At 36.5% G+C, this 19,334-nt stretch overlaps 1 protein-coding gene across 1 annotated transcript in view; it reads left to right on the top strand.

Moving 5' to 3' along the window:
* Positions 1 to 18,596, top strand: part of CUNH1orf141 (chromosome unknown C1orf141 homolog) — a 55,905-nt gene extending 37,309 nt beyond the window's left edge. The window contains exons 5-7 of the mRNA XM_007460099.1: positions 10,861 to 11,003; positions 15,521 to 15,674; positions 17,611 to 18,596. Of these exons, the coding sequence (XP_007460161.1) occupies positions 10,861 to 11,003; positions 15,521 to 15,674; positions 17,611 to 18,198 (885 nt within the window). The 3' untranslated portion in view covers positions 18,199 to 18,596. The remainder of the gene's footprint in view (positions 1 to 10,860; positions 11,004 to 15,520; positions 15,675 to 17,610) is intronic.
* Positions 18,597 to 19,334: the final 738 nt, after the last annotated feature.

Below are 19,334 nucleotides of genomic sequence, written 5' to 3'. Positions count from 1 at the left end.
ATGGTTGTTAGTATTTGCCTTATGTATTGAGGTGCTCCTATGTTGGGGGCATAAGTATTTACAATTGTTATATCTTCTTCTTGGATCGATCCCTTAATCATTATGTAGTGTCCTTCTTTGTCTCTTCTGATAGTCCTTATTTTAAAGTCTATTTTGTCTGATATGAGAATTGCTACTCCAGCTTTCTTTTGGTTTCCATTTGCATGGAATATCTTTTTCCATCCCCTTACTTTCAGTCTGTATGTGTCTCTAGGTCTGAAGTGGGTCTCTTGTAGACAGCATATATATGGGTCTTGTTTTTGTATCCATTCAGCCAATCTGTGTCTTTTGGTGGGAGCATTTAGTCCATTTACATTTAAGGTAATTATCGATATGTATGTTCCTATTCCCATTTTCTAAATTGTTTTGGGTTCGTTATTATAGGACTTTTCCTTCTCTTGTGTTTTTGTCTAGAGCAGTTCCTTTAGCATTTGTTGTAAAGCTGGTTTGGTGGTGCTGAACTCTCTCAGCTTTTGCTTGTCTGTAAAGGTTTTAATTTCTCCATCAAATCTGAATGAGATCCTTGCTGGGTAGAGTAATCTTGGTTGCAGGTTTTTCTCCTTCATCACTTTCAGTATGTCCTGCCACTCCCTTCTGGCTTGTAGAGTTTCTGCTGAGAGATCAGCTGTTAACCTTATGGGGATTCCCTTGTGTGTTATTTGTTGTTTTTCCCTTGCTGCTTTTAATATGCTTTCTTTGTATTTAGTTTTTGACAGTTTGATTAATATGTGTCTTGGCGTATTTCTCCTTGAATTTATCCTGTATGGGACTCTCTGTGCTTCCTGGACTTGATTAACGATTTCCTTTCCCATATTAGGGAAGTTTTCAACTATAATCTCTTCAAATATTTTCTCAGTCCCTTTCTTTTTCTCTTCTTCTTCTGGAACCCCTATAATTCGAATGTTGGTGCGTTTAATGTTGTCCCAGAGGTCTCTGAGACTGTCCTCAGTTCTTTTCATTCTTTTTTCTTTATTCTGCTCTGCAGTAGTTATTTCCACTATTTTATCTTCCAGGTCACTTATCCGTTCTTCTGCCTCATTTATTCTGCTATTGATCCCATCTAGAGTATTTTTCATTTCATTTATTGTGTTGTTCATCATTGTCTGTTTCATCTTTATTTCTTCTAGGTCCTTGTTAACTGCTTCTTGCATTTTGTCCATTCTATTTCCAAGATTTTGGATCATCTTTACTATCATTATTCTGAACTCTTTTTCAGGTAGACTGCCTATTTCCTCTTCATTTGTTAGGTCTGGTGGGTTTTTATCTTGCTCCTTCATCTGCTGTGTGTTTTTCTGTCTTCTCATTTTGCTTATCTTACTGTGATTGGGTTCACCTTTTTGCAGGCTGCAAGTTCGTAGCTCCCGTTGTTTTTGATGTCTGTCTCCAGTGGCTAAGGTTGGTTCAGTGGGTTGTGTAGGCTTCCTGGTGGAGGGGACTAGTGCCTGTGTTGTGGTGTATGAGGCTAGATCTTGTCTCTCTAGTGGGCAGGTCCACGTCTGGTGGTGTGTTTTGGGGTGTCTGTGGACTTATTATGATTTTAGGCAGCCTCTCTGCTAGTGGGTGGGGTTGTGTTCCTGTCTTGCTATATGGTTGGCATAGGTTGTCCAGCACTGTAGCTTGCTGGTCGTTGAGTGAAGCTGGGTGCTGGTGTTGAGATGGAGATCTCTGGGAGATTTTCGCCATTTGATATTATGTGGGGCTGGGAGGTCTCTTCTTGACGAGTGTTCTGAAGTTGGCTCTCCCACCTCAGAGGCAGAGTCCTGACTCCTGGCTGGAGCAGCAAGAGCCTTTCATCCACTCGGCTCTGACTGGTACTTTCTGCACTGGATCTGCAGTGCAGCAGCTCCACAAACAAGCCTTCTCTGGTCTCTTTAAATGACAATAAGGCTGAGTCTTCTTATTTTCATCATTCTTCATTTTTTGCCCACAAGGCGTGTCTTGGGCACTGCACGATGAGAAGGTCTCCACTCCTGCCCGCCAGAATCTTAAAAGTTTATATGGAGGCCTTAACGGGGTTCAGTCGCGTATCTGGATGGTCTCAATACACTTTACTCTCTCAAGGCTGAGCCCTTAAAATGGCCTACATATGCCTTTTTAAATTAAATAATACAGAAAGGCTAATAACACAAAGCCCTTGCACCCATTCTTCCTGTTCTAATTTCCTCTTTTCAGAAGAAACTATGTTTAACCTTTTGGGTTTTCAATTCCTCTTATGATTAACTCTATAATTCTAAAGAATGAGCTTCTACTGCTAATTTTTTATTTATCAACTTTAAGCATTATCTACTGCATAATCAAAAACAAAGATTTGAATTAGTTTATTTACACTACCTCTCACCTCTCTCCCTCTTTCCTCTTCTGTATCTTTTTTTTTTTTTTGGCTGTACGCGGGCCTCACTGTTGTGGCCTCTCCCGTTGCGGAGCACAGGCTCCAGACGTGCAGGCTTAGCGGCCATGGCCCACGGGCCCAGCCGCTCCGCGGCACGTGAGATCTTCCCGGACCGGGGCACGAACCCGTGTCCCCTGCATCGGCAGGTAGACTTTCAACCACTGCGCCACCAGTGAAGCCCCCTCTTCTGTATTTTTGATGGTTACTTTTCTGCTTCTTCCGTTTTAACTTTGAAATAATATATCTAAATACTTTTTTCTTTCCTATCAACTTTAATCACTAACTCCTGATTCCTCTTTACATAAGATGAAAGATCTTAGCAGTTTTAGCCTTTCCTCCACATCTTCTTCCCTAGGTCAAGTATATCTTTATTTTTACACTTTTGAGGTCAATGATTATACTCACTTTGCAACTCTGATTAAACCTTTATGTTTTGTCTATAGATTAATTCTAAAGCTAAAAATGCTTTAAACAGCATTTATATTATTACATTTTTGTAAATAATTGTTTATTGTAGAACAAAGTAGTGTGCTAGGACTAGGTTTCTTCTCAAGGGGTGCAGTGTAAAAACAATAGGCTCTCTTTTTTTATTCTCCATCAGTTACTAAAAACTAATGCCATATATTAATTTCCCTTATATTTAGATCTTGACTGTCTTGTGTACTTTTTCTGGAGTTCCTAGTTGCCTTTCTTTTTTCTTGTGGTGAATGATAATAATAGCAAACATCTATGTAGTACATGAGTGTGCCAAGCACTGTTCAAATGCATATATATACCCATATATTCAAAGATATATATAACATATAATAGATGTACAATATATTCATTTATATGAAGAATATGTATACATGTATGATTTACACCTTCAAGAACCCAATGAAATAAGTACTATTATTATTCCTATTTTATAGATGAGAAAAAAGAGGCACAAAGAAAATAAGGAACTTGGCTGAAATCAAATTATAAGTAACAGTGCCAGGAAGAACCCAGCAGTCTAATTCATGCTCTTTACCTCTAAGATATGCTGCCTCCAGTATGTGAATATTATTAAGTTTCCTTTCCATTCTGTTTAGTGGAATCCATTCCCGTCTTCTTGGAGGAATTGTTCATGGAGCCCAGAGACTTCTTGTTCTACATTTGACTCATTGCTTTTAAGCCTGCTCTGCAGTTGTCACTGCGTCATCCCACTCCTGGTTTGGTTTCCAGATTCTAATATCCCGTACCTTATTTTTGCTTGGATTTAATCTTTACTTTCCTATACTACATCTTCAAGAAACTTCCCTAGAAATGGTACATGAATGTCTCAGAGTGTATTTATTTTTCCCATATACTTGACTGATAATTTGGCTGAGTAGAAAATCTTTTTTTCTCTAAACTTTAGAGACACTGTCCCACTGTCCTATACCATTCAAAGTTGCTAATGAAAAGTTCCAGGTCTTTTGTAAGTGGTATTTTTTTCTCTGGAAAACTTGAGGATCTTCTCTTTATCAATGTTGTTTTGAAATGTCTTGAGGTTATGCCTAAGTGTGCTTTATTCAGGTCTAAAAAATGTCTTTCCATTACTTCTTTTCCAATTTCCTTTCCACTACTTTCTCTGTCCTCTAATGGTCAGATATTAGACATCTTGGACAGATTCTCTACATCACTTTTCTCTATTTTTGTCTCTTTGAAAATTTTCCCTGTATTATGGAACGTTTCCTTAACTCTTTCTTCTGGTCTTTTTATTGCATTTTTGTTAAGTAATCGTATTTTAAATTTCCAAAATTTCTTTATTGTTCTTGGTTGTGTTTTTAAAAAAATTTTCATAGAGTCCTATTAACATTTGTTCTCTAATTTTCTGAGGAGAGTTCATGTTTTCTTAAGTTATTTTCTGTTTCTTGAATTATCTGTTTCTTCTGGTATTCTTTTTGTTCTGTTCTTTTTATCATCATGTGTATCTTTGAAGTTGCTGATTTTTATCATATCTGGTAAATCTTCATTTGTTCATATTTAAAAATAAAGATATGGGTTAATTTTTCCATGAAACTGCCATTAATTTTATAAATAAGTCTCTCTCAAGAATTGAACACTAACTGTTCTGTGTATATGGTAGAGTTCTCAACCAGCTAGCTTTACTTTAGGATCAGAAGGCAGAGAGTGGGCAGTTTGCCTGGTAGTCTTCCTTCCAGATGCTAACATGTAAAGAGCTTTACGTTGGGGAGCCAAAATCCATACTAGCAGAAGTTTATTAAGAGAAAGCCACTTATTTTAGCCTGGGATTAATTTCCTGTAACTCTCTATGTGGGGTAGGGTAACTAGGAGATGGGGGAATTGGCAACTGGCTCAGAAATTTCATAACAGAATTTCAGTTAACGTATCTCTTTTACAACTTTTGTTCTCATTCCCATCTTCAATACCTGCCAACTTTAAGCCTGGAGTTTCATCCGAAAGATAGAAAGATAACATAATTTTTTTTTAGTGACCCCCCCACTACTATGCTATTAGCTTCAATTAACTTTATGTCTTTCAGAAATCTGTTTGAGCTCTCCCATATGCAAACACCTCTCTCTCTCTCTCTCTCTCTCTCTCTCTCTCTCTATGACACACGCACACACACACCCCTACCTGTTCTCCTTCTATTATAGGTTGATTCTTTTTTTTACTCCTTTGCCACAATTGTAAAGGGCTCTCAATAAGATATGGCTGTAAACAGCATGGTCCATCACACTGACTCAGAAAGCCCCCTCCCTTTTAAAACTACTCACACCTTTATCAGTTCCCCTCATCTACGTTCACACTGACTCCTGAAAGGCCTTGCTCATTCAATGAGTTTTTGTTTGACTTTTACCAAAATACTTCTTAGACAAATATATCATCTGTTGCTATATCTTTTCCATAAATCTACAAGGTAAGAGATGGTGAGGCACTGAACCAAAGTAGTAGCAATGGGAATGTAGTGGAGGGCACTGATTGGAGAGAAATAAAGTAGTTAGAAACTGTATGGTGGGGCTTCCCTGGTGGCGCAGTGGTTAAGAATCCACCTGCCAAGGCAGGGGACATGGGTTTGAGCCCTGGTCTGGGAAGATCTCACATGCTGCGGAGCAACAAAGCCCATGCGCCACAACTACTGAGACTGCGCTCCAGAGCCCATGAGCCACAACTACTGAAGCCTGCACACCTAGAGCCCGTGCTCTGCAACAAGAGAAGCCACCACAATGAGAAGCCTGTGCACCTCAACGAAGACTAGCCCCCTCTCACTGCAACTAGAGAAAGCCCACGTGCAGCAACGAAGACCCAGTGCAGCCAAAAATAAATAAATAAAATAAATAAAAGTTTATTTAAAAATAAAAGAAACTGTGTGGTAATGTATGGAAACTAAATTTTTGGTGGTGAGCACACTGTAAGGTATACAGAAGTAGAAATATATGCTGTACACATGAAACATATATAATGTTATAAACCAATGTTACCTCAATAAAAAAACATTTTTAAGGCAAAAAAAACACAAGAAATTAAATAGTTAAACTTGACAGAATTTTTTAAGTGACTGGATATGGTGCTTAGAATAATAATCCCCAAATTTCTTTTTTGGAAAACTGGAAAAATGACGGTGCCATTAACTAAAATTCCATTCATTTTAATATGTTATATTTACACTGTCATTCAGTTTGAAAAATTATCTGATTTCTTCTATGATTTCTTCCTTAAAACATGAATCCTGCAAAAGTGTGTTGTAGAAGTTCCAAATATTTGGAGTCTTTCTAGATATCTTACTTTATTGATTTCTAATTTTCATTGTGGTTAGAGAATATGTTCTGTAGGATTTCAATCTTTCTAAACTTATTGAGACTTGTTTTAAGATTCAGCATATGGTTTGTTTTATTGAAAGTATTATGTGCACTTGAATAGAATGTGTATTTGGCAGTTATAGGGTGTATTCTATAAGTATATATTTATAAACATATTAACATATCTATATGTTATAGATGTATAAATATGTAACTATACCTATAAATTAGGTTAAGGTGATAGTTTTGTTCAGATCATCTGTATCTTTAGTGAGTTTTTAGCTAGTTATTCTACCAGTTGCTGAGATATGGGTGTTAAAACCTCTATTATTATAAAATTGCCTGTTTCTCCATTTTATTCTGTCAATTTGCTTCATGTATTTTACAGCTCTGTTATCAGGTACATACATATTTATGACTTTTATGTCTTACTGATGAATTGATCACCTTTATCTCTGCAAATACTATGTCTTGAAGTCTATTTTGTCTGATATTAATAAAGTCACCATATGCATCCTGTTTACACAGTATATATTTTTCCAACAATTTACTTTCAACTTACATTTAAAGTACATTTCTTATAAACAGCATATAACTGGGCCTTGCTTTTTTCCTATTCTGAAAATTTCTTTTAATTGGAATGTTTAGTCCATTAATATTTAATGTAATTTTTGATATGAATGAATTTAAGATTAATATTGCAGGGGTTGTTTGTCTTTCCATTTTTTTGTTCCTCTGTTCTTCTTTTCCTGCCTTCTTTTGGATAATTTGAATATTTTTTAACATTTCATTTTAATTTATTGACTTTTAGCTGTACCTCTTTGTGTTTGGATATTTTAGTGGTATCTTTAGGGATTAAAATATACATCATCAACTTTTCAAAGCCTACTTAGAGTAAAATTGTACTATTTCACATAAAGATTTAGAAGCCTTTAAATTGTATAAATCCATTTACTAACCCTGTCTTTCATAATATAGTTTTCATGTATTACTATAAACCCCATAAGACAATATTATAATTTTTGCTTTCAACACTTCTATATGTTTTAAAGAAAGTAATAGAGTAAAAAAATAACAAAGTACAACCAGATCTGATACTCTTCAGTACTTCCTGAAGATATATTTCCATCTGGTATCATTTCCCTTTATCCTGAAGAACTCCCTTAAGTATATTTTGTAGTGAAGGTCTGCTGGCAACAAATTCTCTGTTTTCTTTTACCTGAAAGTGTCTTAAGGATATTCTGAAGGAAATTTTTGCTTGACACAAAATTTTGGCTGATAATTGTTTTTTCTTTCAGCATATTGATGATGTTCCAACATCTACTGGCCTTCACAGTTCTGACCGCCATAGTTTCTGATGAGAAGTCAGGGGTATTTTGAATTGTTCCCCTGTGTGTATAACTTGTTTTTCTCTGGCTGCTTAAAGATGTTTTCCTCATACTTGGTTTTCAGCAGTTTGATTATGTGCTTAAGCATGGTGTTCTTCTTAATTATTCTGCTTAGCGTTCATTAAGCTTCTGGAATTTATAAATTTATGTCTTTCATCAAATTAAGATCATATTTCATCTGACCACTATTTATTTAAATATTTTTCTACACCATTCTACCTTTCCTGTCCTTCTGGGATTCTTGTTACACATATATCAGACTTTTCTTTTTTTCTTTTTTGAGTTCAGCAAGTATTTATTGAGTTCCTACAGCAGCCAGCCTCCTGTCCAGAGACTTGTGGCCTGAGATCACAGGGTAGGTGAGCAGGCTCAGACTTTTCATTATTGTTTTCTCACAGGGACACATATGTCTCTGAATCCCTCTAAAAAAAAAAAAAAAATTCTCCTCTCTTTTTTCATATTGGGTAGCTTCTATTGGTCTGTATTAAAGTTCCCTGACTCTTTGCTCTGATGTCTCCATTCTGTTTTAAAGTCAACAAGTGAGTTTTTTTACTTCAGGTATTATATATTTTCGGTTCTAGAATTTCCATTTTTAAAAATAGTTTGTATTTCTCTAAGATTTCCTTTTTTTTCATTCACTGTGAACATATTTCACTTTTTTCATTGAGCATAATTATAATAGCTGCCATAAAATCTGATAATTCCAACATCTGTGTCATTTCAAGGTTGGTTTTGATTGATAGCCTTCTCTGTTGAGACTAGGTTTCATTTTCCTGGTCTTTGTTTGTTAAGTTGGATTTATCCTGGACACCACAACTATTATAATGTGGAGACTCCAGAGTCTGTTATATTCCTACAAAGAGTCATGATGTTACTGTTTTAGCAGTCAGCTAACTTGGTTGGGCTCAAAATATACTCTGTCTTTATAGCAGCAGCTCAAATTTCAGTTCAGTTGTTATATCCTTAGCTGTGCTGCTTGCAGTTTTCCCTAAACATGCATTGTTCATGGGTCAGCAAGAGACTTGGACAGGGTTTATACATAAAAGATGGGGCTATCATCTTTGGCATTCTTCTTTCTATCATTCCCTTCTCATTTCCCAGAAGTTTTGGTCAGCCTGAACTTTTTCCTCTGGTTCTTCTGGCCAGAAAGAACTTAAGTTTTCTATCAGAGATTTAGATGTCCTATACTTTGGCCTGCCTTCAAACTAAAAGCCATAAAAATAGAAACTTCACTCTACGCAAGTCAGTAATTCCAAGTTTCAATGCTTTTTCTTTGTCACCTGCTTTTGTTCATTCTCAAGGACCTTCAGGCAACTTGTGTGTGTGTGTATGTGTGTGTGTTTTCTAGAATATTTTGTCTAGAGTTTATAGTTTTTATCTGAGGGAGAGTGGCTCTGATAGAGGCTTACTCAGCCATATTGAATAAGAATTTTCCAGAGTTTTTACTACTTCCTTTATTTTTTCCTACTGCATTGCTCAATATTTCCTAAACATCTATAAATAATAGTGATGATAGGTGTCACTATTGTCATGCTACACACTAGCGTATTGTCATTAACCATAATATTAGTTATTGGTTTTATATGGGTATAAATTTTTTAATTTTGCTAAGATATTCTTTATCATATTAAGAAAGTATTCTCTTTAGTTTTATTACAGTTCTTATCAATGATGGTTACTGAATTTATCAAATGTATTTTAAATATTACAGCTATTAAAATAATTACATTATTTTTCTCCTTTGATCTATTGGGAGATAAATTATAATAACTTAGAACTATTAGGAGCTTTTAATTTCTTGATAATTTTGTTTGGCCATTACAAATTGTTCCATTAGTACAGTGTTGAGTAGTATTTTATTTTGAATTTGTGAAATCACCTGAAGTCATATGTGAAATTAGCTTGTAGGCTTCTTCTGGTGCATTATCTTTTCAGACTTTGGTGTCAAGACTACGTCAGCTATAAAAAGAACTGAAAAGTCTTTGTTGTTATTTATTTTTTAATTTAACTGACATTATATTGCATAAGAATTGTTTGTTGCATAAAAATTTGGAAGAACCTATGTATAAATCTATTTGGGCTGGGTTACTTTTTTAAAGGTAGTTATTTGAAACTTCTTTACATTTCTTTTAAGAATTATTGGTATGCTCCAATTTTCTACTTCTTCTCAAGTCAATTTTGGCCATTTTTCTTTAAGTTAAAGTTTATCTGTTTGACTCTGAAGACATCGATAGTCTATCCCTCTCACAACCATCCTTCTTGACTATTGAAACTTACCCTTTATACACTACAAATGATAAATGCTCCCCTGCCCCACCTGGCTTTGAATATGCTGTTGATTGTCTTATGAATACCCTGGACGTATGTTGTTGGCCTCTCCTGATATGTCCTTATCTCCAAATCCCAGCATTAAGTTCTTCCTCACTGATGAAATGTTTCCTGTCTATTCCAGCCCTCTCTTCTAAACTCCTCCTCATTTAAAGATTGTATTGATTGGTTTGGTTCTCAGTGATATTATCTTATTACATTATTTGCCAATGAATCATGCATGCTAATCATATATATTTAGAATGTGAATTCTTTATGGCCTGTTTTGTCATATTTAAAATTTTTATCTCATATTATCCAGAATGAAATATATTCCGTACCTAGTGTGAAAAAAAATTGTAGGTACTAAACGAATATTTGGTTGGTTGATGGACAGTCACAAGTTATGCAGTTTATACTTACATATGTATGTTTATTTTGGGTATCTAAATAATTATATTTAAATAGAAATATACAGAGACAATCTGAGACACTAGGTAAAGCTGTATCACTTTTTTTCAGTGTCTCCCCCTTTACTCAGAACTATTCTGCTGTACATGCTCTGTGTATGAGACAGTAAAGTTTCTGTTTAAACAAAGAGGGCTTTTTTTTCTCAGTACTTAAACTTTAGACTTTCTCTGCATTTGGAGAATTACATTTTATATGAAAATAATGGCTAAGTTTTAGAGACAAAGAAAATAAAAGTTAGTAAAAAGTGTGAGCATAGGCAAATTTTTAAATTTCTGTAGCTTTGTTCCCTCATCTAAGAAGTGGTAATAACATCTATTTCATAGGGCTTTTTTTTTGAGGATTAAATAATCATTATATTTGAAATTATTTAAAGATCTAGTCAGCTGTTAGTTATTATAATTAGCTATTCCAAATATGAATAATCAAGTATAAATTATTTATCAATATAGACATGGAAAAAATAATTTCTAAGATAGTTTCCCCTTTTCTTTATGTTTAGGCAGAACATGCTAAGCCCTTCCATGAACTGTGTTCACAGCATAGACAACAACAATGTAGAAGAACATTGGGTTCTACAATCTTTTCTCCTGTACCCAGCATTCAGTCTAATGCTTATAAGAATGAAAAAGACTCTATTTACAGGTATACACATTGTGTGTTTATATTGAAGTAACTGAAAATTAACTGCATCTAACTTTAAGATATAGGCATTAAGAAAATCTTTAGCTAAGGAATATCAGTGTCTAATCATATTACCACATTATTTCACTACTTAATAACATCTGAAGACTCTATAACAAAAATGGTAAAGCTTAGATTCCTTAGTATGGCATACAATATCTTTCCAGTCGTCTATTCTGTCCTTTGCTTATACTGAGTCTAATCACAGCAGTCTGTTCCAACTACTGTGTTATTGACCCACTCTGTTCTTTATGCTCAGAACATACTTCTCCTGATAGATTCCTATTCATCTTGAATAGTTGGGACACTTTTAACTGCAATTAAAAGAAAACTAACTACATATGATTTAGACAAAAAAGATATTTATAATCTCAAATAACAAGAAGTCCATCAATAAGGCAGCTCCAGGTCAATTCAAGGGTTTAATGATGCCATCAAATATCCATCTTCTCCATCTTTCCTCAACTTGCCTCTACTGTCTCAGCAACTAGCTTGTCCTCCTAGCCTTGTTGTACAAGATGGTGACCACTATTGAAGATAACTGGTAACAGCACCCACTGAAAAGGAGAAAAGCTCTTTGACCCTTTTTTTCTTTTAAAGATTTATTTTATTTATTATTTTTGGCTGCGTGGGGTCTTAGTTGGAACGCAGGATCTTCATTGAGGCATGTGGGATCTTTCGTTGTGGTGTGCAGGCTCTTCCTTGTGGTGCGCGGACTTCTCTCTAGTTGTGGCATGCGGGTTTTCTCTCTCTAGTTGTGGTGCACAGGCTCCAGGGCGCAAGGGCTCTGTAGTTTGCAGCACACGGGCTCTAGTCGAGGTGTGCAAGCTCAGTAGCTGTGGCACACGGGCTTAGTTGCACCGTGGCATGTGGGATCTTAGTTCCCTGACGAGGGATGGAACCTGCGTCCCCTACATTGTGAGGCAGATTCTTTATCACTGGACCACCAGGGAAGTCCCTCTTTGACCCTTTTGTAAGAATGAGGAAAATGCTCCCCAAAGCCCTCCAGCAGACCTCCCCTGGTGTCTCTTTGGCTAGAATAGCTTTATACACTCATATCTAAAAACCAGTAAATCATTATCAGCTTTTAACACAACCCACAGCATGAAATACTTTTTATATCACAATGATTGATATCTATATTAATATCTATATGTATCTATCTATCTGTGAAGCAGAAGATTCAGATTCATAGACCCCTAATTATTTGTCTTTCTGTTAGTTGAAATTGATTGCAGTATTTTAGTGTTTTGAACAATTGTTACTAAGGATCTATGTGATACACTCTATTCTATTCTACTCTTTTAAATGTTGGTCAGGAGATGCTAAATTGATTTATTGTCTAAATTGATGGGTTGAAGCTCACATTTTGAAAAGCACAGGCTTAGATTATTCCAGATTCATTCCCTTGATTTAGGAAGGTGCTCAGCCTCCCTTGGAGGACAGGGTTGCTTGGAGAAAAATGAATAGGATCGGAGTTCTGTTAGCAAAAAAGGGGGGAAAAAGACTCTTAAGTAGGCAACCCTCTGTTGACCGCATTATCCTTTAAGTTCTACTCAGATGTCACATCTTCTCTGAAATGTTCCTTGATAGCAGTGGTGGGCTGTTCTACATGTGCCCTTATGTTTTGGCCCCTGACACCTGTCTCATCTCATCTTACTCCACTCTCCTCATCACTGCACTCCAGCCACACTGGCCTTCCAGTGAGCATTCCAAGATGGTTTCATACTCAGACCTTTACACTTGCTATTCCCCCAGCTCTTCACCTGGCTGCCTCCTTCCCTTTCTCAGATTTCAACTCAAATATCCCCTCCTGAGAGAGGTCTCCCATAGCCACCTTAGATGAAGTATCATGTTTATATTTTTCTGTAATACTTACAAGTAGTTGAAATTATTATATATATATATGTTTTGTTGCTTGGTTGGTTTGTTTATTGTCTATTTCCTCTCTCTAGAGCAGAGCTTCCTAACTAATAAACTGTGGTAATTTTGTGCTCAGAGAGGGTTATAGGTGTGCTGAAATGCTGATCCTTCAGCCTTCAAAACTATGGAGTTGGCCCCATGGTAGCCAGGCTACAAGTGTTCTCAAGTGTTTATCTCAGTGTACTGAACAAAGACTATTAATTAATATGTCTGTCATTATGTGGAAAAGGTTGGGAAACATTGCACTAGGATACAAACTACTTGAGGACAAGAAAAAAACTGAATTTATTGCCAACAGCATGTGTGTCTGGGAACATGTTTAAGAAAGTAGAGAAATGCTGGAGTGGCCAGCAGGCATATTTGGAAGAGTTCCGCCTTGGACACTTTATTCATGCCAGGTGGCAAAGTCTGTTTGGCATGTGCTAACTGACCTCTCTCCATACCAAGTGTTTAACCATTTGAGGCTTCCTACTGGCTAATAATGACTTTTCATTTTAGAGAGATTTGCAAATTTGGGAATGCCTTTCTTCAACAAAAGTCCCCCAAGACCAGTTTCATGTTAGCCAAACATTAAATCCTTGATCTCAGTCTTTTCCAGTTCTATCTTGTTCACTTAAGAAGTTTTTACTGGGCTTCCCTGGTGGCGCAGTGGTTGAGAGTCCGCCTGCCGATACAGGGGACACGGGGTCGTGCCCCGGTCCGCGAAGATCCCCCATGCCGCGGAGCGGCATGGCCGCTGAGCCTGTGCATCCGGAGCCTGTGCTCCACAACGGGAGAGGCCACAACAGAGGCCCGTGTACAGCAAAAAAAAAAGAAGTTTTTACTGAATAGCTACTACAGATCAAGCACAATACCAAGTACTTTCCGTGTTATTTTACATTGAAAAATATTTTATACAAAGTATTTTCTAAATGCCATAATATATATGTGTCTTTTGTGAAAATCTTTTATAATTTCAGCTCAAACCGAAAAAAAAAAACCTAGGGGATCATTTGATTTGGTTGGTCACTTAGAAGATTAAGTTAATAAAAGGTAATTTATTTAAAATTTTTTATTTTATTTTGTTCAAAGATGTTTCTAAGAAGAGTTCTGCCTTTTATTTTCTTGTAGACCAGAATGAATTTATTCTGGCTTATTATGGCCATCTAGGCCCATACTACAATCCAATGACCATTCTAAGACTGCTCAGCTAGTCACATTCACATTCAGACAAGGTCATACACATGTGACACAAGGTCACATTCAGACCTTGAGCACATGCCCTATCTGCTGCAAGTTCACAGTCAAATGGAGAGGAAGACAATGAAAAATGAATGGAGAGAATACAATTGCATTTTTATAGTAGATACAAATTTAATTACACTATAACATGGATGTGAAAAAAAAGTAGCTTTTTATTTTTATATAGTTCTGATATTTCTCATGAGATCCTCAAACCCTGTGTAATGAAAAAAATTCATATTAATCCATTGTGTTTTAAGCTTTGTTTGGAGTAAAAATGCACAGCCTTTCTGTTTCTTTCTACCATGGTATCTTAGTATATGAGTGAGGGGCTCACTGGACTGTGACATTGAGGAAAAGGTACTTGGCCAGGGATCTTGGTCAGTGCCCTTGTACTGCTGACCTCATTCCTAGCTGTTCTGTGGCCACTGACATTTGTGCTTCATGAACATATAGTCTATTCTCTCTGAACCTGGATAGGGTCCAATCTCAACTATCACTAGTATGGTAGAACTCATTTAGTTCTTGTCATGTCTTCATCTCTTCTTAGACTGTCTATTTATACCTCACCCAAGTCAAGCCTTTGCTATGGGTCACTGCACCCCTGCAATGACAAGCTTGTTGCAAGCCTAATCTCAGTGTCCATGTCACATGTGGACCAAGGGAGATCTGGAATGAAAACTATATCCTCTCTCTGCCTAACCACACCATTTCATCCTGATAACAAAGCTAGGGTCATCCTGTGCTGGCAGGAAGCTGCCCTGCAAAGCACTTTCATCCCAGAATCTCAACAAAGGATGTGGCAAATATATCTCTCTTCCTTTGTTGTTCTCCTCAACCTACATAATATACTTCCTCTCTACTCAAAAACCAAAGAGGCATACATACTACGGTCCTGCTTCCACCCCTGCTTTTGCTATTTTCCCCCACAAACCAAGCAGGAAAAGATGGTCTTGTCAGATTGAAAGTATGGCAGAGGGTTTGAGGGAGATGTTAGCAGTAGTGATTTTTTTTAAATTGGGGTATAGCTGTTTTACAGTGTTGTGTTAGTTTCTACTGTACAGTGAAGTGGAGTTCCCTGTGCTATACAGCAGGTTCTTATTAGTTATCTATTTTATACATATTAGTGTATATATGTCAATCCCAATTCATCCCACCCACCCCACGCCCCCGCTTTCCCCCCTTGGTGTCCATACGTTTGTTCTATAGCAGTAATGATGTTGAGGAATGGGAAAGGCAGACAAGAACAGACAAGCTGAAAGCCCTATAAACATTTATGCTGAACTTGTGTTCATTTTCAGAATAAAATCTCCTCCAGAGATGAATGATTTTAGTACAAAAGAAAATAAATCCATCAGAAATGATCAATTAAATGAGTATTCGGTAAGAAAGAAAAGCTTGCTCCCCTTGTGCTTTGAGGATGAACTGAACAAGTCAAATGCCAAGATAATCGACATTAGTCCAGCAAAGACAGCAACTTCTTACACGGTAATAAAAACATCTACTACTGTTCAGTAAGAATGTGTATTATTACTCTTTGTGGGAATGTCATATTCCAGTGCCCAGAATCTTTGATAAATTCTCCTACCCTCTTGGCTTCATATTCTGAAGTGACAACAACACAAATTCTTAGTGTTCTTTTTAGAACCTCCACCCCAAATCTGGGGATTCCTCTGCACCAGCTGAAAATTTTGTGTTTTTCTTTATAAAGAACGATTTATCAAATTTTCTTGATTATAAAAGAAATATAAAGATGGTATTTTTTTAAATGACTGGATTATGTTTCACTTTTCTATCAATCTATTTTAACTATTTCAACCAGAAAATACATTTATTAAAGGCCATCTGGTAGCTCAGAGTCTCTAGGATGCTGGAGAGACAATCTGGCTTGAAAGCTCTCCAATCAGGACTAACCCTGTTACAGCCCCAGGTTGCTCCACTGGGGCCCATGCTGTTGTCACAGATAAAAGTTTACAACTCTGACTCTGGGCAGGGAGCACTGTTTCTAAGATCTTTGCCAGTGCTGCCCTTCCGCTAGATATATCTACCACCATCCTCGCTAGAATAGTTTACACAATGCCTACTTTTCAAAATGCTTGCTTTTTCTGAACTGAAGACTGTCTTAGGTGTGTCTGAGTGGCAGAGCCTAGGTCACACACCTACGCCCTAACCTCAAGCGAGGCTGATAAAGCGAGTTTTTGCCTCTACCTAAGTGTACTTTGACTCGGAAGGTGGAAAATTCCCTAAGGTATTGATTAGACAGCCCCCAAAATTTGACAAACCTCTACTACTATCACTAAATAGGTAACATGGGCATCACCAGTGGATTGCAAAACTAGATCTTTTGTCATTTTTTCAGTGATCATATGCATTAATATGCCTTTCACACTAAAGACACTATATACAATTAGATGATCCTAATTTCTAACTTCATTAATTATATTTCTAAAAGAAAAGTAGCAGTCATTGACTTAAAGTTTACAAACTAAACACTAGCTCTACTCATATTTGATGAGTTTCTGTGGAGTTAATCTGTTTTCCTTGCAATGGAAATGTGGAAAATGGTTCAGTGAGTAGCTCATACATACAGATGTTGCTACTACTGTGATAAAAGTAATCTATTTTTAAGTCAGTCTATTACTTTGGCTATTTTATTCCACAGATATATATTGAGCACTTTTTTTTTTTTTTTTTTTTTTTTTGCGGTACGCGGGCCTCTCACTGTTGTGGCCTCTCCCGTTGCGGAGCACAGGCTCCGGACGCGCAGGCTCAGCGGCCATGGCTCACCGGCCCAGCCGCTCTGCGGCATGTGGGATCTTCCCGGACCGGGGCACGAACCCGTGTCCCCTGCATCGGCAGGCGGACTCTCAACCACTGCGCCACCAGGGAAGCCCTGAGCACTTTTTATTGGGCTAAGTATTGTGCTAAATGTTGGGGTATAGTAATGAATAGAATTATTTTAAAGAAAATTTTACACTGTCTGAACTTATTAGGATACTCAGACTGTAATTTTGGCTTATAAGCGGTTATATTTCTTTTGATTTTTGACTCAATCCATTTTTTGGTATGCTGCTTATTTCTGGACATGGAAACCTAAGAAATGACAGAACAATGTTCCATCCCACCAACTATCATATTTCCCAGTGACAACACCAAACATTTCTTTATATCTCACTCTATTTCAAAAAGGGTTTTAGGAGGCCAAAAGTTCAGATTTTACTCCTAACATCTGAACAGAGTGTCAAGAGAAAGAAGTGTGTCACATACAAGGACATCTTTTTTATATGTTTAAATACCATTATTGTTTATATTAAAAACTTCTATGTAGTCATTTCTAGAATACGATTTTATTTTCATGTTTTAAAAATTATAGCCTTCTTGCCTCAATAGACTGATGACGAATACTCTCTTCTTTAATCCACAGGAACAAAATGATACAAATCCCATAATTTTCCATGAGACTGGATATGTACAAATGTTACTTTTGACAAAAAACAGGCCTCCTCCCCATTCTATGGAAAATGGAAATGGTTACCCATATAAAAGATCAAATATTGTTTTAGAAAGAAATTGTGAAATGCTCAAATCTGTAGCTAGAGGTCAATCTATTACTCCTTCCAAACCCAAAAGAACTCTGCCTACAACACAGAAGAAAGCTATACAAGCAGTATCTTTTGAAGTAAGCCGTAGAGTTGTAGATGATAAACTAAGGAAGAAAACTAGCAAGCAGACATTTGAAAACATATCTTGGAGTAAACTCTATAACTTTTCACAGACTTTTTCCAGCCTAACAAAAAAAGCTGTGGGTTTCCTTGATAAAACTGTGATTCAAGAAATGAGTGCTAAAACTGGCAAATTTGAAAAAATGTTTTCTACAGTAAAACCAATGAGCAAATTGAGTGCCTCACCTGTCACATATTGCTCAAAGCCTTCAGAAAATATACTCAAAGTCCATAAAATAAATAATGTAACACCATTGGATGATTTGTTAAACTTGTCAAGTAAAACTTAAGCACCTCATAAAATATTGTTTATACAGCAAAATTTAGGTAACAAGAAGCAAATAAAGTTCCAAGATCACAGAAGAAATTCTTGTCTAAATGGTAATGTTCTAGTGGATGGTAGAAGAAAACAAAGCATAGAAATTGGAATTACAAACCAACAGTGGTATACTATTTTTAGTAAATAAGAGGACAAAATTAGGAAATAATGATCAACAAGAGAAACTAGTTCAGGAATTTCTCTTATCTCAATTAGATCCCTCAATCATCAGCATTCCTATAGTAAAGTAGATTCAGGACCAAGAATGGCACAGACTGACTCTGGAGATTTGCTGTCGGAAGCCAAATAATGTCAATAACCTTGCTCCATAATTGGATATCAAACAAGACAAATATACCATTAACTTGATGCGTGTGGAATTAATCGTCGTAGCAGCATTTCGGATAATCATTAGAAACTAGTATTACTTTAGCAATTCATGCAATTAAAAGACTTTGTAAAATTTCAAATACCTTTTTGTTAGTAAACGTTGGAACTTCTTTACTATATAATGCCTTTACCAAGTATAACTTTGACTTTTTTCTGAATGGCTAAATAATTTAAAAGAATAACTTATCTTTAATAAGCTAAATAATTTTGGCAGCAAATCCTTAAAGGATTAAAAGTTCTAATTATATTATTATATTGCTATTTTATCTACTCATTAACTTCTCGTGAACCCAAACACTATAAAGACGGAATTCACCTTAGAAACAAGTTGCATTTGAAGAGTTCATTGGTAATCCGCTAGTTTAAGGACTTTGAAAAAAAAATCTTAACTGTTAGTACTTGAGGTTAATTAGAAGCATTTCCGTTAAAGGAAGGTTTTGGAGGTCTTTTGGAACCTTTCCAGGGTAAGGAGGTAAACTTGTTCAGGCTTCTCTCTTTCCACTGACTGGAGGTTTTCTTTATTGTGTGTCATCAGTGTTACTCTCGGGTGTCTTTTCACAGTAGAGGCAGATTTTGGCTCTCAAATAGGATGACAAGGAGAGAAAATGGAGATGAAGGAAAGGTAGTGTAACTGGAGACTTTGTAAATGAGGGAAGAGCAAGAGAAAAAGGGTTCAAGAGGAGGTGGTGGGTTCGGGTATGTAGGAAGTGGTCGGGT

Source organism: Lipotes vexillifer, unplaced genomic scaffold (assembly GCF_000442215.2).
Source record: "Lipotes vexillifer unplaced genomic scaffold, Lipotes_vexillifer_v1.1 scaffold134, whole genome shotgun sequence".
NCBI classification, from domain to species: Eukaryota; Metazoa; Chordata; class Mammalia; order Artiodactyla; family Lipotidae; genus Lipotes; species Lipotes vexillifer.
This window is presented reverse-complemented; position numbering and strand designations above follow the sequence as displayed.